Genomic DNA, 27929 nt, shown 5'->3' with positions numbered 1-27929 from the left:
GGACGATTTTGGGAAGGGGTCCGTTTGTTGCAACCCGACCTTTTTATATGACTTGTTTGTGTTGGAAACCCGTTTTATATATGACTGGATCCGTGCCTTGATCATATGTAAAGACCAAAATGACATACAAGTTTACAACTATAAGTCACCGCCAATAATGAGAAAACCCATACCACATAGCATGTTATAACAGGTCCAGAATAAACCAGTCATTTGACATGTTCTTGCCTGACTTGGAAATAGTTCGTGAACATGTGACTGACTTATATAATAATGTTTTCTTCGTTTACTTCCCCTCGATCAGTGAAATAACAAAAAATATCCGACCGTGCAAGATCAATGTGAGAAGTCAAAGTAGTTAAATCTCCCTCTTTTTCGTCGACAAAAAATACCTTCAAGAGCGTATGACCAAATTAATCCAGGAAAATAATATGAACATAAAAATTACGGTACGCATGTGTCTATCCTTTTTTTTATTTGAACGCCGTGTTATCTCAAAACAGACGTCAATACATTTTATAGCTATCTATAAATCATATGAAATTTTTGATAGTAAGTTACAGAATGCACGATAATCATGATACAAAGAAACTAATTATCACAATCCCAATTTTGATATTCATAATTGTATTTAGAGTTGTACACAGCAAAACCAGTGATGTCCAGTTCCTTTCCAAGTTGATTATTGTTGAAGTCCGAACTTTTTGCAGCATCAGGGACTGCTGTTTTTGTCCCGATTGCTCTCCATGCTTCTTTCACTTTTCCAATAACTTGTTTTGCAAGATAGACAGTCGCCAACTGAAACATGGAATCCTGAAAGCACAAACAAACATGAATGGTATATCTTCATTGTACATATTCCATTTTTTTGGTCTAAAAGTTATCAACAAGGATTTTTGACCTCCTTTTGTAAGCATTTAGTTTGTGAATTCATTTTGTTCTCGTCAACAAATTATAAAGCCGCAACAAAACCGATTGAAATATTTTATTTGTGTGCTATAATTTTTTTTAACGTCCAGTGGCAAATATTACATGCTAATTCAGTCTGTAAACAAAATAGCAATAACTTTTACTTCAATAATTTGTGTGGCCGGAATGAAGGACAGCACAAGTCATAATATAAAAGACAGGACTAAAAAGGTCAATCCAGGCAGACTTTGCTCTTACTTTTAAATGATAGAACAGCAAGCTATAGAGGACCCCAAAACGATTAATCTTGAGAATATTATATGTCACTGATAGTGAATACATGGTCCATATACCATGATACAAATATACTAGCTTACCGTTTCAAAGCCATAAAGTGAAAGACTCTTCTGCATTTTACTTAAGTCAAGGGATTTTTCTAATTCGTCAAGACCCTGTGTAACACTTTCATTGAGATTATCTCGTCTAAAACTTGTAAACGAAGTTTCCCGACTGTAACTGTATAAACCTCCAAACCACGTGACGCTAGTATCCAGATATTTTTGGAACTGAGAGACGTTTGGTGAACTTGTTTCATCTAATGAACTGAATGGATCAAAATGATTGTTCGATAAATTGGAAGTATCTTGTTCTCCTGGAATACTCATTGAGCTTGTATTGCTGATGAAACTTGAACTTGCACATGGTGGCCCTAATTCATTGCAGTGGTTATCGTCATCTTGCATTAAATTATCGCCTGCTTCTGCGTTACTATATCCACCATCGTGGTAAAGGTTTTCCACGTTAGCATCATCATCTTTACCTAGCTGCAAACGTTGAAAGTTGTCGTCCACGTGCTCAAGACCAAACGCGTCTGCATCACACACAAGCTTTGGTCCATATTTCTGGATACTCTGATGAGGATGTTCCGTACATTGCGGTCTAACACAAAGCAAGGTACTCATGACATTGTCAGGAACATCTCCACGAGCTCTTAAGTCAAACACGCGGAGGGATTTGGATGGTATTCCGGATCTTACTGATACAAGTTTGCAGCTCTCTTCTGTTAGAACATTAAAACATCCATCTCCCGACGAATGATGCATCTTCTTTAAGACGAGCATTCCTTGTTTTGACATAATATGTTTTTGTGGTTTCTTTATCTTTCTGAGTTTATCCATCCAATCTATATCTTTTGGCTGTTTTTGTGAGATGATTGACTTTTCGGTGTTTGAGCTAGACCCGATGTGTCTTCTGTTTTTATGCTTTTCAGGAACATGCTGTCTACCTGTCGGTACGACAAGAAAATGATAAAAAAAAATAAATATTGTTAAATTTTGAAATCGTAACATATATAACCTAATTGGGCTACACATGGCTTTTTCCTAAAAAGTTTGAAACAGTGAAATAGCATGATTCCTTCGTACGAAATGGGTTAAGATGTTGCTTACAATCCGTTACAATTAATTTATTGCTTCAAGGGTTCAGAACCCTCCACAGTTTCGGTTATGGGTACGCGTAGTGATTCTTTTTGTTCACTACTGCAGGTTTAATAGCTGATGTGATTGAATGACAAGAATGCCCACGCATGCATCCTTATTAAGAAACTCAGCTGTAATTCTTGACAGAAACACAGGTCGAAGACGCATTACAATTAAAAGCAGACAATGTCATCTGTTCTTCAGACTTTTTATGACGTGTTTATGCTAACGGATAATCTCTTATAATATATCAGTGCTTTACTATTGTTTTTATGTAAGTTTTTTATGCTTCGTGCCGATTTAATGAGTGAACCCATTTCCAATTTTTTTAATTTCCCAATTTGTTCTTATGTTGTGCTGTTCCACTAATGTCCCAGATCAGGCGGAAGCTGAGCGCTCACGAAAACATAATTCGCCATGCCAGGATTGTTTCAGAATTTTCATGTCGGAAATTTTTTAAAAGATAACGGTTTGTGTTTTCTTATTGTTGAGAATCGTACGGAGACAAATATTTGCTTATATCTAAGTCATTTGAATATGTTCATTGGCAGTCAAATCACATCTCCTTACTTTAGTTGTTGGTAATACACCGACTATTTAAACACATACACGAAAAAAAGAAAGATGATGGAATTTCAGTTGAACGACAAAACATAAAATATGCCAATTTCTTAGTGGCTGACATACACAAATTTAATATGCATATTGACTTACTTGCAAAACATAAAACATTTTCTGTATTACTTTTCTTTGTACGTATAAATGAATGAGCTGTTGTGACGAAAAACCGTTTATATTAAGTGAACAGTAGGGAACGTAGGTAAAATGTCTAACACCGAAAAAAACCATTTGGTATGCGCGAAAATTTCCAAATATTCAGAAAGTGTATTATATGATATTGATTACCTTTAGAGGAAATATTTTTGGCAGTTTTTCTAATTACAAAAACCAGTATAAAGACTGCAAAAGATACAGTGAGATAGAATCCATAACTTTCTTCCTGTAGCGTCCATTCACTTATTGGTGCAAGCTTGTCTGAAACTAAAGATATAAATAAATTTGTAAGCGTGAAAACTAATGGTTTGATTTTATTAATGGACATGATGCTCAGACATGATGGAGCTTTTCCAAACTTCGAATAACTATACATGATGTATATCCAAATCACTTACTACCCTCCCCCCTTTCCCCCAGAAAAAAATTTGACGGTCTTGTCCAAAAAAAAAAAAATCGTCATGATATGAATGTTATGTTTGACAATGCACGCTGTAAACACTAATTACCTTGAGGCTTCAAAAAATAAGTTGATACATAAATAAATAATAAATACAAATATACTTTTATGTAGGTATTCTGCTATCGTATGCAAATAGATTTGGGTGTCTGACAACTGCTGATCGATTTCATGTGATTCCCTCAACCAATCGTCGCAAAGTTTGCACGTAGACGTTGGCTCCACATTGTTGCACAGTTTACACCCTGGCATGGAATCCAAACCAAATATCGACAGGAATAAATTTTCTCCCAATGTGTCATCTTCTGAGCTAAAAAAAATAATGGTTGTCAATATAAGATATAGAGATAAATTAATGTTTGCGACAGTTATGCTAATGATTATACATGAATGTCGATGAAGATTTTCAACGTTTCTGAAATTGAAACCCCTCTGAGCTGTTAAATATTCGAATACTATTACAATCTGTCGTATGATTTGGAATCAAAATTAACAAATTAATTGTGCAGTGCCAGTGGATATAATTCCGCAACTAGGTTGATATCATTGCTTAGTGTTTATTCTTGACAATACATGTACTGCCGTAATGTTGTGCTATTTTGACCAAAAAATATATGAGCGTATCATAAGCGAGTAGATTCGTGAGTTAACATACTTCTTTATTTTTATGGTCCTTGCACTTTTAGAAATATCGTAATTAAACTCTGACCCTACATAAGAAGGACCCCTTTTTAAGGTTAGTAAAGAGATTAGGATTGATGGCCTGAATTTCCGATATAGGTCAAAAACCGACATTTTTTCTGCTCTTTTGTCGGGCTGTTGTCTCCTTACACATTCACCATTTCCATTCTCAATTTTATTCACAATTTAAAGCTAAACTTTACTAACTCTAGTCAATGCATGATCCACCTAAAACCTCACTATAGGGTTATACGCAATGGGTTGTACCCTTGAAGTATTAGAACTTACATACATATTTACATATATCTTTTAAAACATAGCCCACAATCAAACAGCGAAATACATTTTGTGTCACCATACCCTTTTACCAGCAATCAGTACTGCAAATGTAATATGTAGCACATGTACAGATAAAGTCTGCTGTACTTGATTGCATAATTTGGTAATCGCAAAGGCAGACAAAAATGTCCTGTATATATAGCCAAAACAAATGTTTAAATGGCAATCGGGAAAACAAACTAAGGTGATAAACGGTATAGGTTTGCGGGAAAACAAATTTAATGTACACCGAGTTGTCGTGCCGATAAACGGTAAAAGAGGTTCGGGAAACAAGTTCAAATGTATTTGTCGTGCCGATGAACGTATAGGTGTATTTGGGCAAAACAAATTGAAATGTATTTGTCATTCCGATAAACGGTAACATGTGTGATACCCTAAGTTCTAACATACAAATCCAACGCAACGACAGATGTGAGTTAGATCTGCTCCGTCTTTTTTCGATTTTTGATACGTTGCTTACCTATAACCAGTAAAGAATCCTAGTAATAATATAAAGGTGTACAAAGAAAACTGTAAATTCATTATCGTGTTTTCTTCTGGGGCAGTCTATCCTTCATGATCTAAAACGTCGTCTTCCATCTTGCTTTTTCTATGACGAAGTAGGAAAGCAAGTCCTTGGAAACGTTCGTTGTGGTCTACCTATAGAACGTTTTATGACGTTATCATCATTGTTTGCAAAGGGACGTTTGTCGGACCATCACAAATGATCATTTTCTTTTTATTACACACGTTTACGATAATTATGATATAAGTCATAATAAAAATATCACTGTTAATACTAATAATGAATTTTAAAAAATAAGCATTTTATGTTACCATATCGGTTACCGCTAATAAAATGAGAAAGCTGCTACAAAAAAAAAACAAAAAAAACTAATAATGTAACATTGTCACATGTCAGACATTACAGACATTTCAAACCGGACAGAAAGATACAAGTCCGCCCAAAATCAGTGTACAATTTTAACGGCTTAGTTTTTCTTAATGTTTATTCCTTTTGGAAGCAACACAAGATCTTTATTTTCTCCTTTGGTAAATTCATTAATTATTGCACCCCTGCATTTAATATGGCGATTTTTGAAGAATAGACAAAAACGATCGATTAAGTTTAGTGATTTTAGGAAAATCTGCATACAAATATTTTTATCCTGATTTAGAGTAATTTCTCGCAATTTGATTGGCTGATATTGTCTTAATAAATTTCAGTACAATTTTTTACTACGTCAATTGGAATAATCTCCCTTATTTATTACATCAATTGGAATTATCTCCCTGATACCATTGACCTAATAGAAAAATAAAAGAAATTTGAATTGCTTTATAGTCCTAATATTTTTAATTTTTCACAGTTTTTGTTTAATTTTCTAAACTGTATTTGGTTGATATTGTCTTGATATTGAATTTTAATATTATAATATGTAATAGAACAAAATCAGGATAAATTCGTTACACAGTGTTCAATTGTCCTAATACGAGAATTTATCGGGTCAATAAAATTCATATCGGTTGAGGCGAAGTATTGAATTCAGAATAATAGTTCTTCAATTATTGCTACACTTGTTCAATTGCATATAGTCATTTATAAAATCCCGGCAATTATTTCAGAATTTATAATATTTTGTGAATTGACATCTCAAAAATAAATTGTTTTCTATTATTTTTATAGTGTTTTATTCAAGTGTTTCATTGAAGTAAATTATTTTATTTTGATTTATTTTGATTCAAGAAATGATAAATGTGGTTGTATGAAATAATTTGTAAAAAATTTGAATATCATTTTATCCTTTTTAAGGTATATAAAATCAACCCCGATCTCGAAGTCATGTACTGTACCAAATGAATAGAAATGTTGCATCATTTAAGTCTTTCAGTATATTTGTAATTGAAACTATAGAAACCTGGCTTGTTTTAAATTGACTCTTTGGCAGATGTATCGGATACAATAGAGAATGGAAATGGAAAGTGTGTCAAAGGGTGTCTCCCGATTGTCCCACTTTTTGAAATTACAGGCAAAAAAATAATGAAATTTTGTGGGACAATCGGGAATATGTTTGTGGGACAATTGGGAAGTTTGAATGTGGGACAGTCGGGGATTGTTCTGAAAGGGATAATTTGTTTTTATAGTTTGTAGCAATTAGTTACAGGTTACTCATCAATTTAACTTATAAGATATGAAACATTCATGAACAAATAATAATATTAACATATTTTATTTTGCACATAGTAGGTGCAATTGGAGTATCATCAAACATGGAATATACAATGAAGTAAAAAAATAGCACATATCAAGCATATTTATTTTTTATATAAGTTGAATGCCATTATCATCACAACTACGTGATTGGGAAATTATAACTTTGCGAGTTGATATAATCATAAAATTTGATACACCACTTCAATTCTTCAGTTATTTTATTTTTCATAAATTAACTGACAAAATGCTAAATTAACTATTTGTCAAGCCACTAGTTTGGTCTGTGTTGTAAGGAATAAAATTGAGAATGGAAATGAGGAATGTGTCAAAGAGACAACAACCCGACCATAGAGCAGACAACAGTAGACGGTCACCAACAGGTTTTCAATGCAACGAGAAATTCTCGCACCCGGAGGCGTCCTTCAGCTGGCCCCTAAACAATTATATACTAGTTCAGTGATAATGAACACCATACTAAACTCCAAATTGTACACAAGAAACTAAAAGTTATAAATAATACAAGACTAACAAAGGCCAGAGGCTCCTGACTTGGGACAGGTTAAACATGTTTGTGAGATCTCAACCCTCCCCCTATACCTCTAGCCAATGCAAAACAGTAAACGCATAACAATACGCACATTAAAATTCAGTTCAAGAGAAGTCCGAGTCTGATGTCAGAAGATGTAACCAAAGAAAATAAACAAAATGACAATAATACATAAATAACAACAGACTACTAGCAGTTAACTGACATGCCAGCTCCAGACTTCAATTAAACTGATTGAAAAATTATGTCTTCATCATATCAATATCAGGCAAAGTCCTCCCCGTGAGGGGTTTAGTATCATACCATCTTGTACTATTTCCGTCTAGTGGTTTCACTGTGTATCTCTGAGATCTTTACAGCCCTAACGACAATATAAAGCACATCTAAACGGAATTCAGGAAAGGAAAAAAAAAAAAACTAACAGTGATATATACAGAATTTGCAGGACAAGGAAGCACCCCAGATAAACTGAAGAACATTAATAAAATAAGATACAATAGATTCAAAGCGTTTTTGAAGAATATTTTATTAAAAAATCAGCGTAAGATTGTAAACATAAACATTGATTTAATTTAGCACGCTTGTCGTTCAGTGTAACCGTTGCCACCATTTTTAATTCGATTCGATTCGATCAACCACTTGTGATTTAAACCGGATTTGTAATAACAAGAGCAATACGACGGATGACAAATATGGAGCAGGATCTGATTACCCTCCTGAGCTTACTCCCGGCATCTGGCAGGATTCATGTTGCTGTCGAACTGTATAACTATGATAATTCCCTTAATAATTATATGTTTTCAGGTTATGATTTGTCTGGCAGTTTCTTTAATTAATATAGAAAACAAAATTAAACGAAGCAAATGAACCTTTACCTTTATTTTTTTTCATGTCTATACTTGTATACATGAGATTGAATGTCTCCGATTGAAACATTGATCCCTGATGTAAAGGACATCGTAATAATACATGAAGTCCTTGATGGCGTTTACAGAATACGGAATAAGGGGGTGGGGGGAGGGGTGAAGAGGGTGAAATGAGAATAATAAAAAGGACATTAAAGGTTTTAAGAATAAAAAAATATAGGTCCCCAATCAAGACCCTTATATACGAATGTGTAATGCTGGTAGTCTTTTTTTCTTTATTACAAAAAAGAAGAAGATGCGGTATGCTTGACAATGAGACAACACACCACTAGAGGCCAAATGGAAGTTAACTAAACTGTCTGTCTTATAACCTTTTCTTGAGCTATGATAAGACTCTTGTGCCTGCATTAATCATTATAACACTGATAATCGGGAAATTGTAGTAAGAACTTTTAATCAGATTAAAGCTTTGTGGTGAAAAGCATTTACTTTCCTCAAAATTTTAGTGACTATGATGGAAGAGTTCCAAGTTTATCTTTCGAATTATTCCTACGTTTTAAAAACCACATCTAAAAGGCACTGTTGTTGGATCTTCTAACAAATCATATTGAACTTCTAAACTGTGCTGATTTTTGACCATTTTATTTTCAATTAAAATAAAGTTTTGTTTAAGGTTAATGTAGCTGCTGTATTGCGCATGGCTTTTTTTTTTCAAAATAGAGGGTCATTGTTGCTTGATGAACGTCCAGTGGCAAATATTAAATGAACATTCACGACAAGAACAAATTAACAGTTCATTCAATATGTGGTTCTGTAAAATTTATCGCTTGGAATGAATTAAGAATTAGACATTTGGCCACTAATAGAGTTTACAAGGAATCTAAAATCAGAGAGAGTGGCACGAACCCTTCGAATGCAACAGATTTAACGTCTCCATTCCGGCCAGACATAGGGGCGTATTTATACGCAGTGCTGAGCGTACATCCCACCTTAGCCTTAAGGTTTATGACCCCTTCTGTAGCCATTTTTGTACGATTTTTTCAAACTTCGATAGTATCATAACTACAGATATAATCAACAATAGAAATAGGCCATTTTGTACATATACGAAGGGGAAACATGATGCAAAGCATTTTTATTTACTGTTTCATTGCATTTAATAGAAATGGAGAACTTTGTGGCAAATAAATCAGGATTTTTATAGAAAATCCACAGCCTTCAATACAGAGATTTCTGTTATAAAATTTGAAACATAGATTTCTCACTTGTTTTTCTATGATGTGCTAGCGTTTATTGTTTAAAAAAAGTTCTAAGCAACCTGTAAATTCTAAAACACCTCGTGCCGAGTCAATAAAGTCGAGCGCACCCTAAAAGGTGTACTTGATTTGGTCCATATTTATATTTGTTTTAACCAATAACTACATTAATTAACTTGTTTGAAGGAAATCAATGCTAGCACTGCATGCAATATTCCTATATCTATCAGTTACCAAATTGCCAAATATTAGAGTACAAGAAAAAAGGCTGTGGATTTTCTATAAAATTTCAATATGTTTAGCATTGAATCAACACAAGGGTACATAATCCGTAAGAGTTAAACTGTTGCCGGACGGGAGAAGTCCAGGAATGGCCAAGTGTCTTTATCAAAGTGAACCTTCTGAAACTTTTCTTTCACAATACAAGGCAAATTGAAACAAAAAAGTCACATTTATATTAAATAATTCCAGATACTAATTAATAAAAAGCTTCCCCTCTCATATCGGAATCCTTTCAATCCTTAAATATTTATGTGCTCATGGATATCGAACAAGCTTGTCGACCAAGACTTTGCTTAATCAGCTTCATAATTGGTAAGTTACGACAGAAACCTTACAGGCGAAAACGTCGGTCGATAATTTATGAAATTACATGTTTTCTACAGTGATCGCGCACTGAAATCTGACGACTAAGAAAGTTTCAGAAAGGCATTCAAAGTGTCTGAGAAATCTAGCATAAGTCTAATTATTATTCTATGTAGGAAAATATTAATGAAACTTGTTCAATATAATCCCTTATATCAAGGACGCAAATTCGACAATAAAGAAGAACAACATGTTAACATCGTAATATTTAAACAACCATGATGGAATTGAATACTTTTTCTATCTTTTGTCCAATTAATTTGGTTGATTTTTATAAGTTTAATCAAAATGTATCTTAATTATCGGTTTAAACACGCATCCTGAACATGAATGAATAATTTGCCACTGACGTTAAGCAACCAACATTCAATCAATCTTCTGCACATGTCCAGTAACAAAGTTAAGAAATAACCACACACTAAATTTAGACGAATTTCCACATTGGTAAATTAAGTTGCTTTACAATAGAACGATATATAAAATGGAAAATCCATGAGACAGTAAGCAAACAATACGAGGCTATTAAAATCACACACCATACAACCTGAAAACATTGATAATTATGATGGTAAACCGACAGCCAATATTTAACCCCAAAAGATAAACAAAATACCGATGCACCATATTAGTAGACTGCAACATTTAAACAGTTTATCTAAATAATTCATTTAGTTTTTAATATTATATAATCGAAAACTTTTATATTGAATTTAAATAATATGTTTATTTCATAATTTGAACGTAGTTTTTTGTGAATATTGGCATTTACATGTCCGTCTACCAGTTAAAATTTGGTTAATATTTTGTTAAGATGACAATGAACAAAAAACCGTACCGTTAAAATCCCCTTGCTTTTATAAATCTGAATTGAATAGGAAATCATACAGTAAGCTACTGGTTGATTTGTTCATTAGATTCGTGTAGGGAGAGTAATTTAAATGTAGATTTCTGCTCATTTAACAAACAAATATTAATTCTTTGAGAAAAATCTGACCGATCTTGCATTTGCATTAACTAACTAATACTATTTAACAAAGATATCATCTATGCATATCTAAAGATTTATTATTTGCGATATCACCGTGTTTTCGCTTATTTTAACCTTCCTCACGCTTGACAATCATTATTACAAATTCTGTAATGCCAGGATAAAGTTAGATAAATCAACTAGAGACTCCAAGAAGCCTGTGTCGCTCATCTGATATTTTTATTCACAATTGATGCATACATAAATGCAACTGTTAAACTTTTGCTTTAGTTTCTGAGATATTAGCCAAAAAACTGCATTTTACCCCTATGTTCTATTTTTAGCCGTGTCATCGGACAATAAAAAAAAACCCAACTAAATACCCTAAGGATGATTGTGGGCAAGTTTGATTAAATTTGTTTCAGTTGTTTCAGAGGAGTAGACATTTTGATGATGCAGACTTTTGAAAGGAGTAGGTCCGATAAGACCCCTTTTTGGCCCCAAAATATAGCAGTTTTGCAAAATTGTTAAAATGTAAACTTTTAAATATATATTGGACAGTAGAATGGCTACATAAATATTGGTTGTTTTTGGCAATACAATGCACATATATCGAGTACTAGCACCATTAAGTCACGCTAAATTACTGAAATCTTCACAATTCTATCATTTTAGCTAAATTTTAGACGGTTTTCGTGTAAAACGAAAGTGGCCGCATTCGTGTTCATCCTTAATATTGAAATGTAAGTTTTTATGATAATACATAACATATATAAAGATTTTGGATGAACACGGATGCGGCCACTTTCATTTTTGACAAAAACTATCTAAAAAGTGACATTTTTCGACATATTTGGTAGATTTTTCATATTTGAGCTTGAATCGGATCGTTTTCAATGACTAAATCAGTTAAAATCTTTCACATAAACTAATTGATTCAAATGAAATAGACACTTAAGTGTTTAAAAAGAGGTCAAATTCATTCGTCAGATGAACTTGAAATTTGAGGCCAAAATTGATCCTTACCGGACCTACTCCTTTCTGTAGAATTTACTTTGCTGAACAATATTGCTGCATACAGTTTATCTCTATCTCTAATTATATTCAAGATAACAAAACATGGAAAAAATCCTTAAAATTACCAATTCAGGGGTAGCAACCGAACAACAGGTTGTCCGATTTGCCTGAGGGAAGATCGATATTGACCTGATAAACAATTGTCAAATGTTCTGTCAATGCTCAGGTTTCAGAGATATAGGCCAAAATTTACATTTAAAACCTATGTCTATATTAAGTCATTGCAACCTTCTTTTTGGCAGGCTTGGTCATCGGACAAAGGAGTAGGACCCCTTTTTGGCCCAAAAATATAGTAGTTTTACAAAATTGTTAAAATGTAAACGTTTAGTTATTTATTGGAAAGTAGAATGCTTCTGCTACATAAATATGGGCTGTTTTTGACAATACAACGCACATATATCGGGTACTAGCATTATTGACTCATGCTAAATAACTGAAATCTTCACAATTGTAGCATTTTAGTTAAATTTTTGACGGTTTCCGTTTAAAATGAAAGTGGCCGCATTTGTTTTCATTCTTAATATTGAAATGTAATTTGTATTTCATGATAAAACATAACATATATAAAGGTTGTGGATGAACACGGATGCGGCCACTTTCATTTTTGACAAAAACCATCTGAAAAGTTACATTTTTTGGCATATTTGATAGATTTTTCATATTTAAGCTTGAATTGGAGCGTTATTAATGACTAAATCAGTAAAAATCTTTCACTTAAACTAACTGAATCAATTGAAATAGACACTTAAGTGTTTAAAAAGGTTTAAAAAGTGTCCAAAATCTTTCGTCAGATGAACTTGAAATTTGAGGCCATAATCGGCTCTTACCGGAACTACTCCTTTGTTAAACGAAATATCTTAATGATAATTGTGGCTAAGTTTGGTGAAATTTGACCCAGTAGTTTAAGAGGAGAAGATTTTTGAAAAAGTTAACGACGAAAGACAGACGACAGGCGACGGACGACGGACGACGAAGGACGACGGACGCCAAGTGATGAGAAAAGATCACTTGGCCAAGTGCAATAAAACGATATATATGATGTATGACGTTTGATAAATGATCCCTTTTTTAGCTCACCTGGCCCGAAGGGCCAAGTGAGCTTTTCCCATCACTTGGCGTCCGTCGTCCGTCGTCCGTCGTCCGTCGTCCGTCGTCGTCGTTGTCGTCGTCGTCGTCGTCGTCGTCCGTCGTCGTTAACTTTTACAAAAATCTTCTCCTCTGAAACTACTGGGCCAAATTAATCCAAACTTGGCCACAATCATCATTGGGGTATCTAGTTTAAAAAATGTGTGGCGTGACCCGGCCAACCAACCAAGATGGCCGCCATGGCTAAAAATAGAACATAGGGGTAAAATGCAGTTTTTAGCTTATAACTCAAAAACCAAAGCATTTAGAGCAAATCTGACATGGGGTTAAATTGTTTATCAGGTCAAGATCTTTCTGCCCTCAAATTTTCAGATGAATCCGACAACCCATTGTTGGGTTGCTGCCCCTGAATTGGTAATTTTAGGGAATTTTTGCTGTTTTTGGTTATTATCTTGAATATTATTATAGATAGAGATAAACTGTAAACAGCAATAATGTTCAGCAAAGTTAGATTTACAAATAAGTCAACATGACCAAAATGGTCAATTGACCCCTTTAGAAGTTATTGACCTTTATAGTCAATTTTTAACCATTTTTCGTAAATCTTAGAAATCTTTTACAAAAATCTTCTCCTCTGAAACTACTGTGCCAAATTAATCCAAACTTGGCCACAGTCATCTTTGGGGTATCTAGTTTAAAAAATGTGTGGCGTGACCCGGCCAAGTAACCAAGATGGCCACCATGGCTAAAAATAGAACATAGGGGTAAAATGCAGTTTTTGGCTTATAACTCAAAAATCAAAGCATTTAGAGCAAATCTGACGGGTTAAAAGTGTTTATCAGGTCAAGATCTATCTGTCCTGAAATTTTCAGATGAATCCGACAACCTGTTGTTGGGTTGCTGCCCCTGAATTGGTATTTTTAAGGAAATTTTGCTGTTTTTGGTTATTATGTTGAATATTATTATAGATACAGATAAACTGTAAACAGCAATAATGTTCAGCAAAGTAAGATTTACAAATACCTCAATGCAAAGGAAATGGTCAGCTGACCTCTTTAGGAGTTATTTCCCTTTATAGTCAAATTTTAACCATTTTTTCGTAAATCTTAGTAATCTTTTACAAAAATCTTCTCTGAAACTACTGGGCCAAATTAAACCAAACTTGGCCACAATTGTCATGGGGGTATCTAGTTTAAAAAATGTGTGGCGTGACCCGGCCAACCAACCAAGATGGCCGCCATGGCTAAAAATAGAATATAGGGGTAAAATGCAGTTTTTGGCTTATAACTCAAAAACCAAAGCACTTAGAGCAAATCTGACATGGGGTAAAATTGTTTATCAGGTCAAGATCTTTCTGCCCTCAAATTTTCAGATGAATCCGACAACCCGTTGTTTGGTTACTGCCCCTGAATTGGTATCTTGAATATTATTATAGATAGAGATAAACTGTAAACAGCAATAATGTTCAGCAAAGTTTGATTTACAAATAAGTCAACATGACCAAAATAGTCAATTGACTCCTTAAGGAGTTATTGCCGTTTATAGTTAATTTTTAGCATTTTTTCATAAATTTTTGTAAATTTTTAGAAAATATTTTCCACTGTAATTACTGGGCCAAGTTCATTATAGATAAAGATAATTGTAGCAACAAGAATGTTCAGTAAAGTAAGATCTACAAACACATCACCATCACCAAAACACAATTATATCATGAATTTATCTGTGTCCATTGTTTAATATGCACATAGACCAAGGTGAGCGACACAGGCTCTTGAGAGCCTCTAGTTAATATATGCAATTACAGACAGAAAATACATAGATTATTAGGATTTAGTCGCAAATATCTAACAGGTAAACGGACGATGACTATACCGGTACATGCAAAAAATCATTGAAATTTCAAAAGCATTACGCACACACCCCATAAGAAGTTAAATCTGCCTGATTTTAAAATTGTTAATGTAAAGCATATGATCTACACGGACTTTCCTTTGCACCATTGCTGGTATAACAAAACAACAATATGTTGTTGCAATAGCATTAGCAATTTTTTTTTCAAATTCAATTGCCTTTCAAGGTCGCGTTACTGTCAGGAACAATCCGGTCTGAAATATTGATGACAAAAACCTTTGATGATGTAAATTTAGAATTAAATGCATGAAATCCCATAACAAAAACACATGCATGTCTAAAACTCTCATACATATTATTGATTTACTCGGATGAGCGAAACCGTTTAAGCTATTTTTATATAATCTTTTTTTATAACCATTAAATAACATTCTGTGAGAAACGAAACTGTAACAGCGTTAACAATGTATTTTTTTTTGTGTAAATAACATAATTCCTACCAAACAGGTGATATTAACTGCATTTCGAATTTGTGATAGATATTGCTTGATTCATAACATTCGGTTATGCTTTCATATAAATTCATAAACTGTGGATAACGAAATCTCATAAAAGAAGAACGGAAGATCGGACACTGTTACTTTTTTATATAAAATTTTGAATCAAAATGTTTTGTTAAGTCCATATATATTTCGTTCCATGTCAAAGAAGTAACAGTTGTATTTTGTAGATGCTTTAGTATTGGTTTAAGTAGAAGTAGTGTATACGTAGTAGTAAAAGTAGGACCAGAAAAAGCAACATCATTAATTAAAGATGTTGTTGTCGTATAAGAAGTAGTGGAGATGTAGTAGAAGCAGAAGCTGACGCTGAACGATGTTAATGGCAAAGAAAAGGTTCACTATTAATTAAACAGATAATCGTCTTATCCTCTGTCTTAGTAAAGATATAATGGAAGAATATTCCTCGACTTCAAATTTATAGTCTGTCAGGTTTTTCATCGGAATCGAATTTTGTCTACTGCCTAGCATTTCGCACAAGGTGTTAAAGAGCATCTCCCTAGGATTATTGTTCCACTTTAATTTCATTTCCACCATCGCAGTTCTCTTTTGATCTAAGATAGTTATTGTGTGTTCTAAAAGAGAAACATATATTTGATCCCGAACATGAGATGATATGCCAAAGTCAAGTAATTATTTGACTTTTTTAACACGTTTGGTCACGTCTGTATTAGTTATTATACTGAAAAATAAGAGTCCTTAGATAGATATAGGAAGATGTGGTGTGAGTGCCAATGAGACAACTCTCCATCCAAATAACAATGATTCCTTTTCAGCATCATACTTACTACCTAATCCAAGCTCATATAAATGTTTTAAGTCAGCTCCATCAGCAAATTCACAAATGAATGTAAGAAGAGCCTCACTATAATTGATATCCGTCCTTCAGCTTTGCTGTATATATTTGTACTGGAAATGGTTTCCGGGAATACTTTAAACTTGTGTATATCCACTAACAGCTTATATAATATACAATTGCCGCTATGTGGTATCGGGTTTATTTTATTTTCAAGGCATATAATCTGTTGCCGTATTTCAATATGATTCTCCCAAAGAGCAATATGCAGAGACGTTGCTCCATATTCATTATGCATGTAATAATAGGCGCCTTTTTGTATAAGAAAGGTAGCAATTTCGACACTCCCTTGCATTAATTCAAAAGTCAGAGGTAATATTTTACCGGATAACTGGTTGTTTATTTTACAATTGTTGTCCACCAAAATCTTAACGGTATCAAAGTGACCTGTTTCTATTGACGCTAAAAGAGGCGATCTACCGTACATGTCACGCAAATTAATATCGCAACCATTCCGTATCAAAAACAAAACAATATCTGTATGGCCTTCCTATGAAGCAGCACACAGTGGTGATTTGAATTTGAAATCACAAAAGTCGACATCTGCCCCATTTTCTACAAGGACTGTTACAATGTCTATATGACCCAAGACTGAAGCATAGAATAAAGGTGTCTTTTCACCGTGAAAAGCTATGTTCGCGTTTACACCGTTTTGGACAGACATTTAGCTATAGCGGAATTTCCCATAACTGAAGCAATATATAAGGGTGGTACACTGAAGATTCAGGAATGACCGACCGGATTTAAAAGCATTCATCTGCTCCGTTTTCAGCTAAGTATTTCACGATGTCATAATATTCATTCTCTGTTGCAACAGACACTGGAAATTCGTGATACTCACAAAAGTTAACATTTACACCTGACTGTACTAACAGTTCTACAATATGTAAGTAACCATAGTGACATGCTGCATTAAGATGATCGAGAGTCCTATAATAATTGTATTACGACAGTCGCCGTCATTCATATACATAGGTGTAGCGCCTATGCTCTCTTTTTTCACATACTTTATTATTAGTTTCATCAAACATGGATCGCCATTGTAAATGGACAATAAAGGTAATCTGGCTTGTTCTTCTATATTTGAACCGAACACGATGTCAGTAGACTCGTTATTATTTTGAACATGATTAACAATTTCTTGTAACAGGCGTGTGTGTCCATAATAAACAACCCAACTGATCAATCTGATTGTATGAGTGATGAGTATGCCGTCACCTTGTTCTCGTACCCTTTTATCTGTTAAAAGTTCTCTCCTTATTGTTTTATCACGATACACATCCTCGAACGTTCTCCCAATTTTTCTTCGTAATCTATCATATGTTCACATTGACCAGTGCTTAGAGTTAAAAAAAGTGTTCTTAAAGGCCTCGTACGGTTTCTTTCTTATCAACTGTAAGAACACATCAGTGAATGGCTGATATCTAAGTGCCTTGTTCATAAAAACGTCAAACAGTTTGTCTGATTCTAGATCTAAATAAAGTCTTTCAGCTAATTTTAAAAAAGTCTTTCTTTTATCTTAATTTTTAAATCATCGAAGGAAGGGTTGCCAACTACAACCACTTTATTGGCTATAAAGTTACTTGGCATGAACTCCAATATGTGTTCTGGAAATTCCTGTCCATAGTGGAATGCAATAGTTTCGTAAACTGAATCATGAATAAATGAATATTCGTTTTCAAACTTCACAACAAAAGTATCTTTAATATAAGTTAAAGCATCGAATATTTTTCTTTCTGCTGTTCCTCGATCTAATCCGCAAGAGTTGTAAATACTTTTCTTAACATGCTTTGAAGGCATATTGTCAATTGATAATTGTTTGTTGTTAAAAAGACATAACACCAATGATGCGTATTGTGCGGTATTTGTCTTTTGTAGTAAAAAAAATTGAGCCAATCATTTGGTAGTTTACATTAACTGCAAATAGTTGACACAAAAATGGAAACATTATTTTAGCATTCGTTAGATATAAGTTAGTATAGAACTTTTCGTCGACGCCTGCCATTGAATAATGGGTTTTAATGATTTTCATCTTCTCTTGTTCATTTAATTCATTGTTCCTACGTTCTAAGTCAACTATATTTTCGAAAACGAATGGTTTTAATACGATAGCCTCATTATATACAGTCTTTCGAGGAGTCAGCAAGAGCTTTGACTTTCTATTACTTAATTACCTAATAATCTTATCCTCGCTTGAAACTATTGTAACGAAAACCGAGCGGTCAGGCTTTGATGTTAAACTATAAATGTGTAATCCTTAGTGTTTTGTTATAAGAATGTGTTTTATAACATGGATAAGTATATATGAACTGAAGTTATAACTGGCGACCCTTCTTTGGTAGCATGGTTCTCTGGTATCGTAGTACTTTGTGGTATTCCGGTAGATCTACAGTTGGTTCTGTATAGGTTTTGTAGTACGTTGTGGTATTCTGATAGATCTTAGTTTGGTTCCGTTTAGGTTTTTGTAAGAATAACAGACTCGTTAAATAAAAATCAACTTGTATTATCTTTAAGATGCGCTAAATATCTACAATTCATACAAATAGTATATAACTTAACAGTATTCTAGTCTAACAAATAAATACCTTACTTTATTAGAATATCGTAAAGAAAACGGATAGCGGAAATATATATATCTCGAAAGTTTACGAACTATAGCTTGGTAATCGGCAAATGGTATATTGAATTCAATGTAAAAAGATAACGTTTTTCACTTGTTTAAAAGGAACTAACAAGCCCACATTATACGGAAATAGTCTGGTAACTACTTAGTCTGGTAAATGGTTTCGGTACATGTATATTTAAATCGCTTGGAATTAGCGTGTGTTACTTGCCCAGGGTAAAGTTGTACTAAAGTCTTATCGGTTTTTCTCCACCGTATTTATACTTAGGTAAACCATTACCGAAATGGTTTACCATTTACCATTTCGGCTTACCATTTTTACCATTTTGGCTTACCATTTACCTAAATTACCAAACCCAGAGCCGACGTCATAACAAAAATAGGTTATGACGTCATTGGTGTACTTCATTTGAAGTAAACAATTCTCAGCTGTTCCGATTGTAAAAACAAAGGAAACTTCAAAGAATAATAAAAAGTTAACAATGTTTACACAAAGTTGTACAATAAATATATAATAGGAACAGTAAATTTACGGTAAGGTTTTAACAACATCATCACATAATTTTAGGGAAAACAAGTTCCATTTCAAGGGACCCCATTTCGTTTCACTATGTTATAAAATCTCGTCATATCTAGAGCGAATCCACCTAAGGGAACTACCATTTGATTTTTATGGGGGGGCTAGGATGAAAAATTTTGTCCTGCATTTTTTTTTAGCTGTAATCTCTGTCCTGCCTTTTTATTTTTCACTCTGTTCGGTCCTGCTTTTTTTTTTTAGTTTATCCTGACTTTTTTTTACCTAAATTGTCGTCCTGACTTTTTTTTTTTTGCAAGTGTCTCATCCTGCCTTTTTTTTTACTCAAAACTCTTGTCCTGCCTATTTTTTTCAAATTTCATCCTAGCCCCCCCATAAAAATCAAATGGTAGCTCCCTAAGATATCATCATATCATAATACTTGTCGAATATTTGAGTTTCCATATCGTATGATGTCCTCATCTTTACATATAGGGACTACCTCCCATCCTAGCCTTTCGAACAGTAATGCTATATGTCTTGCTGTTGCTGTTTTACCAGAACCAGGACCGCCGATAAATGTCACAATATGATGCGTGTTAGCCTTTTTATATGCTGCATTGTATCCCCGTGTTTCGTCGCAGAATAGAATATCCTGTCTTTTACAATCTATAAGCTGGCAGTCTTAAATTAAAAAAAAATAAACCATCAACGTTGATGTATACATGTATTTGCATTTGAATGAAAAAAAGAATGTAATAAAAATTACTGAAGGTTGTTCCTTCACCAATGGAGATATGCCAAAACGCATTCTGAACTTTTTTTCCAACCTTTCAATTTCATTAATATATATATTGTATATAAAAGTAATTTTTCTTTATTTGAATGATTTTTGATTTTGTGTGTGTTTTAACGCCACTTTTAAGCACAGTTTTGGGCTATTTCATGGCGCCCAGTTTTTATCGATGAAGGAAGCCGGATTGCCCGTAAAAAACCATTGACCTTTGATAGGGAAACTGACAACCCTAGTCAATTAAGATTGGAGTCGAGTGCACCCACATGAGCTTGGTTCGAACTCACAACCGCAGTGTTGACTGGCTAGTGACTACAGTAGAAACTACTTACACAATGGCCACCGAGGCCAGTAATGATAATATATATTTATTATTTACTTCGGATGTAACAAGGATAATTACAGCATCTTCTATATTTTTTATTCCATCTTGGCAGGAAAACAGTTCATTTTGTAGTTCATAAATTTCCTCTTTCATTTTAGAAAGGTTCTAGTTCATACGATCAATTTCATTTTTCCGGGATCCAATAAAGTGCTTGTATTCTAGAGCTGCATTCTCGGTTTGATAAGCGTCTTGACTCAATCTGTTTACAGCCTAAATGGAAATACACTACTTATGAATAATATTTTATAACTAAAAATCATTTAAAACATAAGGTAAGAGGCAGTTTCGTGTGTATTTGTTTTTTAGCAGGGTATTTCTCTTTAAGGCATATTAACCGGACTTCTTTTTAACGTTATAAGTATGAACAATGTGTCCACTCTAATGTTGTTTATTCGAATAGTATGTGTCAAAGATATCTTGAGACTAGATACATTTTTGGCAAAGACATAATTGTAACAAATCACGACTGATTTAACGGTAATTTTATAAACTCTATTTAAAAGAAATTTTTTGTTAAACATATTTCAAATAATAAAACAGTAATACATGTAATAATGGATGAAGAGAAAAATAGCTAAACAATATTATGTAACATCATCTGATTGACGTTCTTTTTTGAAGATATAACTTTCAAACTTGTGCAAAAGTAAAAGTCGAACCCATTAATTTCTTAAATAAAGAATCTACCGATTTAGTAAAAAAAAAGGTTTTGGCTTTTCAAATAAAAAGTTTCAAACTACTCAAATACCTTAGAAAGTTCCCTCCATTGGTTTTGATATTGTTGACTAGATATTTTGAATTCTGTATTATGTGCTATTTTGTTTCTAAAGTTACGAATTCTTTTATGTCGTCTGCTTCTGATCTATCTCCAGATAACGGGATTGATCCCCATCCTCTTGCTGGTGGAGCAATTTTGTGATTGAGAGTATTCCTAATAAGTTTATATAGCAGAGATGAGTCAAAGTCAGTACTTTTAACTTGACCACCTGAAACTTAAATATAAAAAATCAGTAAATAATAAATTGTGTAAATAAAATGTTTGTTTATTAGTCTATTTGGAATTTTTGATATATTATTTTTTTGTATAATGTCCCCATACTGATTTGACTTGTCTGCGTACTTGTAAATCCAACACAGCCATACGGACGACCCGCTTCGGCAACAGTTTAACTGCCGGTCGAAAAAAAGACCTGCAAGTACCATATTCCCATTCCCCGTCAATCTATTCGTTTGTATAAAATACGTACGTTAAAGTTATATGTATATTATGTATTTTCAATTTTTTACAGTTCTATCGAATTTCATATCCTGTTATAAATTATGAATTGATCGCATTGTTATAGCTTTTGTGCTTTTGTGCTTTTGTGTGTGTTGCCAGTTCGAAGCGAGAATATAATGAGACTTGGATTGGAAAGTATTCAGTGGACTGCTACTAGATTGTTGCAACGTTCAAAACTGGTTCTGTGTCAGTTTTATTAAAAACCATGCATGCAATATGGCATATTAAGTGCGGGACGCTCACCAACAGCATATTTATCCATCTCTTTGTGACTTCGTTGAGATTTATGATTTGATGTTTTGGATTTAACTTGTGAATCAAACATTACACCTCTGAATAAATAAACATTTTATTTGTGTTGATATCTGTGGACTTTTTAAATGAAGTCTAGAGTCCAATAATAACGCTATAATTAAAAAAACCTAAACAAACCCAACACCATCACAAACCATCTGCAAACTAAATGATCTCACCTCTTAACTTCCATATACATACACAAATAAGCGTTCCTAGTATTGCTGTGAAAAGTATTTCAAACATTCCCGTACTCCTAGATTTACTTCAAACCTACGAATGAGATTATCTCTATTGAAAATTTAATCATAAATAAACAAGACGAAATGTAATCAAAACTAAAACACCTTAATTCTCGCCATAATGTATACATAGGTATGTATAATTGCATTTAAAAATCTCAAACACAATTTTGATCAAAAGTAATTGTCATCTGTTTTGTAAATTTTTAGAATTTGTCTCAATCCAAATTTATATTATTTTTTAATTGGTAGTGGATTTGCTTGGCGGATGATGCATAGCAAGAAGTGAACGATTACGCTATCGATGCACCAAACCTAACTCAATGTGTTGTTTCTGCAATTCCCGAAGTTTTTTTCCATTACCTTAGATTGTGTTTTAATGAATCTAGAATATTTGACAATTAGTTATTATCTAATGTTGCCTTTAATCAATGACCACGGGAACGATATTTCAAATCTAGTACTCTCGACATTGTGCAGTCAGCAGTCATGAAATAAAATCCTATCAATTGAAAATTCTAATGATTTAAAAATGCAAAAATCTTTTAAGGAAGTTCGCTTGTCACGTTTTGGAATTGTTGTCAAATTTTAGGAATCCTCTGGTTTTATCTATTTGAATGCCTTAAAAAAGTTGCCCATTGACCCCTATTTTTCTTTTGATAAATCTTTAACGTGTATAATTATAAGCCATTTGTAAAAGTCGTATAAAATTTGATTATTTTTAATTAGTTTTTTAGAAATTAAACTTGTCAATGAAAAAGCTATGAAAAGTCAACAGAAAACATTTTCCCGTCAAAATTTCAATGGCTAATATCTCGTGAACAAGCTTTTGGTTCCTTTATTAATCACCAATTAATATCTACAAGTGTTATGAAAAGTTAAATATTTTGAAACTGAGAAGCGAACTCCCTTAATGAAATTGGACACGAAAAACGTTTCCCTGTTTTAGAATGATGAAAAAGTTCATGCAACTTTTAAAATAATCTAAGATTAAACCTATGCGTATGTTCATTCATGCTCAATTTAAGACTATGGAATAAGTGGTCGGATATTTTGTTAACTTAAGTCAGATAATTTTCAAACACATAATTCGCTGCCAAATGTACCAGGCGTTCTGTATATTGAAGGCGTTTTCAGACTTGATTTACCTGCTGCGTTCTGCGTCTAAGTTTAAAACGTCTAAAATTCTATTGGGTTATTAATAGCAGCATATCATAAGTTGAAAATTTTGGTTGAATGATTCATAAATGCAAGTTAGTAAAGCACAATTTTCAAATCTATAAAGGACCATAAAACCTACACGGCACCAGTTAAAGTCGTGAAAGTCGTCGATATATAATTTGACTTCAACTGTGTCATTAATAACAATTTAAGAAAATTTATTGCATGAAAACGAAATTTCGTGCAGTGTAATTTCCTGTTACAAAACTTGAATTTTTCGAAAAACTAAGGATTTTCTTATACCAGGAATAGATAACCTTAGCCGTATTTGGCACAACCTTTTGGAATTTGTGGTCCTCAATGCTCTTCAATTGTTTGGCTTTATAACTTTTTTGATCTGAGAACCACTGATGAGTCTTATGTAGAGGAAACGCGCGTCTGGCGTATTTAATTATAATCTTGGTACCTTTGATAACTATTACAGATCTATCAATGCCCTGAATTCCTTATACATTGATATAAATTCTTCAATATATAAAACTTTATTTCTTCATAATATACAAAATATCATAAAACGAAATAATTGCAATCGCTTTTTTATATGCAAGTTGATGAAGTGATGCATACATGGAAATAATACTCTTGATTTGTTCCAAAATAGCTACGTACCACCTTTAATGAACTATCAGTTTCAATGAATATCATCTACACAGAGGCTTGTTTCTCACTGTTTTCATTTAAATTATACTAGAACAAACCCGCGGGTGTTTAAAGCTTGGTTTGAAAGTATGTAAACTGTTGAAGGATTAATTTTTGTAAAATATTTTTATGTCTGGAGAATTTCAGAAAAGGTATCAAACTGAATCATAGGCACACGGAGACAGGACAATTAATTTTAGCCCTCTCCCTTTTTTACAAAGTCCGTTATTTGTTTGCTTTCTGTTAACTTGATTCCAAGATTTTCGTGTTTTTGTATACTATGAACATTCTGTATAATATAGATTAAGTGTATTTGCTATTAACTATCAATCAAGTTTCATCTCAACGGCGATCACTGCTATATTATATAGAGAGTCACTATATTATATGATTCTTATCATAATATAATAACGCAGAATAACGCGAAAACAAATGTCCTGTCCCCGAGTAATTATGAAATTTATGTTTGAAGAGGGGAGTAAACGCGAAATAAAATTGCCACTTCACAATGAACGAACAATTAAATATTTCTTGCATGTTGTGGCACCGTTAAAGTCCACAATTCCTCTAAAGTCCACAACACCGCTAAAGTCCACAACAAATGTCCGCTAAAGTCCACAACGCCGCTAAAGTCCACAAACTTTCCGCTAAAGTCCACAAAATTACCTCCGCTAAAGTCCACAAGAAAACGCCGTTAAATTCCACAATAACAAGTTCCGCTAAAGTCCACAAAAAAGCACCGTTAAAGTCCACACCAAATTTTTTATTGTTAAAAACATATTATTCGTTATTTTTATCCCGTTAGTACAATACAAAGCATTGGCCTTTCTTCTCGGTAGTATTTTTTTTATCAGTTTGATACATGAAAAAAGTACAGTATCGGTACATGATTTTGTTCTATCAATTTTGATCTTGATGGCCAATTTGGACATCATTTCTAAAAAGTTTGTAAATTCGTTATTTATTATTACTGCATTCAACAAGTATTTTTTTTCTCTTATTCTTTGCATATAATCACTTTTTGACATAATTAATGTACAAAGCAAATGTGCCTCTTAATCTATAACATTTGAACGGCATGCAACAATCTTGATTATATCATTAAACAAAAAAAATACTAAGTTTATGAATTCCCAAAGGTCTCCTGTCGCAAAACTTTTAACCAAAGTTTAACGTTATTAATTTCTGTTATGATTTTCAGAACGGAAAAATGAAGCCAGTATGATAAATTCCAAATAAAAAAGAAAATATTCTATGCTTTAAGGATGTACTTAGGTGAGGTTAGGTGAAAATTAATAAATTAAGAAGTTAAAATTGATACTATAAGCTGGTAGAGCATCAATTAAGGATAAAAATAAGCTAAAAATATTGATAGGTCATGGACCTCCTTTTCTAGATATTTGAGATTTAAAATATGGCGAGAAAAGGCTGACTCGGACTTTTACCTTATATTTGCATTGGTATTATTAGGTCTCAAAACAAAAGAAAGAAAATTAAGAATATTTTAAAATTTTGGTAAATGACCTTTCATGAGCTATTAAGTCTTATATGAAAAAATAAATTGGTGTTATGGGGCAAAATATTTTACATTGTATTGTATGGAAAAACACCAAGGAGTCCGAACATTTGACGCAAATTCCCAAACCTCACCTAAGTACATCCTTAAGTTATTTTTTTTATCGATTAGTAGCAGATATCGATGCGTTGAATGGGTTTCTACCAAAATGTCACAACAAACTCTGATTTGATCGATATAGGAAGATGTGGTATGAGTCACAGTGCCAATAAGACAACTCTCTATCCAAGTTAAAATTTATAAAAGACCATTATAGGTCAAGGTACGGCCTTCAACACGGAACCTTGGCTCACACGGAACAGCCAGCTATAAAAGTCCCCAACAATTACAAGTGTAAAACCATTCAAAAGGAAAAACCAATGCCCATAAATGGGGCTTAAGAAAATATACATACACTAGTTGTTTATCTTGGTAAAGTGTTTTAATCACATGTAAAATTACTCACAAGATTAATTTCTATAAACCACAAAACACTAAATCTGTTCTACAGTATTAAACCAATAAAATTGTATTGAAAAGAACAGAAACATTCTTTGATATTATATAATTCGTAAAAGTTTCAGCTTAAAACTTCATACTAGTCTTCCATTTAGCCTTTTCAAAATACTAAAAAAAGTATCTTTAAAAGAGAATAAAGAAACGAAATTAACTCTGAAAGCGATACCGTGAACTTTGATGTGACGTACATTTTATCAATCATTATGACTATAGGATAGTTCAACAATTGTTGGTGTTCGGGCTCAATGCAAGATGAACGTTCCTATCGCCTTTATTCTATATCCACATCCTGTCTTTATCCTATATCCACACCCTCCAATGCTCATAGACTCTTATTTTTATTAGTTCTGGATTTCTCAACACACAAATACGTCGGCAAGTTTTTTTTTAATTAGTCATACTTTTCTTCGGTTAGTTTTGTTTTTCATTTTTGGTGTAAATCAAATTTTTGGATAAGATATAAACTTTGTGTTATATCATCAGAAATTGAGAATTAACGCTTCAAAATAGATAAATTACCAAATAAACAAATAAACCTATGAGAGGTCTGCTTCTGTTGGTACTAATTTTGATTAAAATCTTACATGAAATAGTTCCTAAATATTTGTTATGAAAAATATCCGTAGATTTCATGATATATATAACAACTAATTATAGGTGACAAATACTTTTGACCATTTTACTTTACTGGCTTATCGGTTTTTGAAGTACAACGTTCCTAAATGTTCTAAAAACTTATCTTCCAAAATATACATGTATGTACTTCCATAACTTTAATTGCAATTTGAGCATTTGAACTTAATTTCATACTAAAAAATGTAGCGTCACTTTTTAGCTCACCTGGCCCCAAGGGCCAAGTGAGCTTTTCTCATCACTTTGCGTTCGGCGTCGTCCGGCGTCGTCGTCGTCGTCGTTAACTTTTACAAAAATCTTCTCCTCTGAAATTACTTAAACAAAGTGTAACTATAAACTTATCCACAATCATCATAAGAGTACATGTATATAGTTTTAAAAATGTGTCCGATGACCCTGCCCGCGAACGAAGATGGCAGACATGGCTAAAAATAGTACATAGGGTAAAATCAGTTTTTGGTTTATATCTCTGAAACTGAAGCATTTAAAGCAAATCTGACGGTGGCAAACATGTTCATCAGATTTAGATATATCTGCCCTGAAATTTTCAGACAACCAGTTGTTGGGTTGCTGTCCCTGAGTTCTTTGCTATTATCTTAGATATTATTATAGTCTCTAATGATATCTTATACTATAAATTATGATTTTAACCTTATTTTACATGATTTCCAAAGGATCAGTAAATACAG

At 33.1% G+C, this 27929-nt stretch overlaps 1 protein-coding gene and 1 pseudogene across 1 annotated transcript; both read right to left on the bottom strand.

The window, feature by feature from the left end:
• Positions 1–458: 458 nt before the first annotated feature.
• Positions 459–5274, bottom strand: LOC143047304 (uncharacterized). Its single transcript, XM_076220341.1, has 5 exons — positions 5102–5274; positions 3726–3931; positions 3294–3428; positions 1287–2194; positions 459–813 (listed from the first exon to the last, which is right to left on the bottom strand). Exons 1-5 carry the CDS (start codon positions 5161–5163, stop codon positions 592–594), a joined length of 1533 nt encoding a protein of 510 aa, XP_076076456.1. The 5' UTR covers positions 5164–5274; the 3' UTR covers positions 459–591.
• An 11090-nt stretch (positions 5275–16364) lies between these two features.
• On the bottom strand, positions 16365–22399 carry LOC143048907 (uncharacterized; annotated as a pseudogene).
• Between the last annotated feature and the right edge of the window lie 5530 nt (positions 22400–27929).

Source organism: Mytilus galloprovincialis, chromosome 10, assembly GCF_965363235.1.
Source record: "Mytilus galloprovincialis chromosome 10, xbMytGall1.hap1.1, whole genome shotgun sequence".
NCBI classification, from domain to species: Eukaryota; Metazoa; Mollusca; class Bivalvia; order Mytilida; family Mytilidae; genus Mytilus; species Mytilus galloprovincialis.
The sequence above is the reverse complement of the archived record's forward strand: the minus strand, read 5'-3'. Positions and strand labels throughout refer to the sequence as shown.

Coding starts and splice junctions, on each gene's coding strand:
- LOC143047304 (XM_076220341.1), bottom strand. CDS start 5,163: ATGAATTTACAGTTTTCTTTGTACACCTTTATATTATTACTAGGATTC. Junction 3,429..3,725: donor AGCAGAATACCTACATAAAA/GTATATTTGTAT, acceptor TTATATCTTTAG/TTTCAGACAAGCTTGCACCA. Junction 2,195..3,293: donor CAAAAATATTTCCTCTAAAG/GTAATCAATATC, acceptor TCGTACCGACAG/GTAGACAGCATGTTCCTGAA.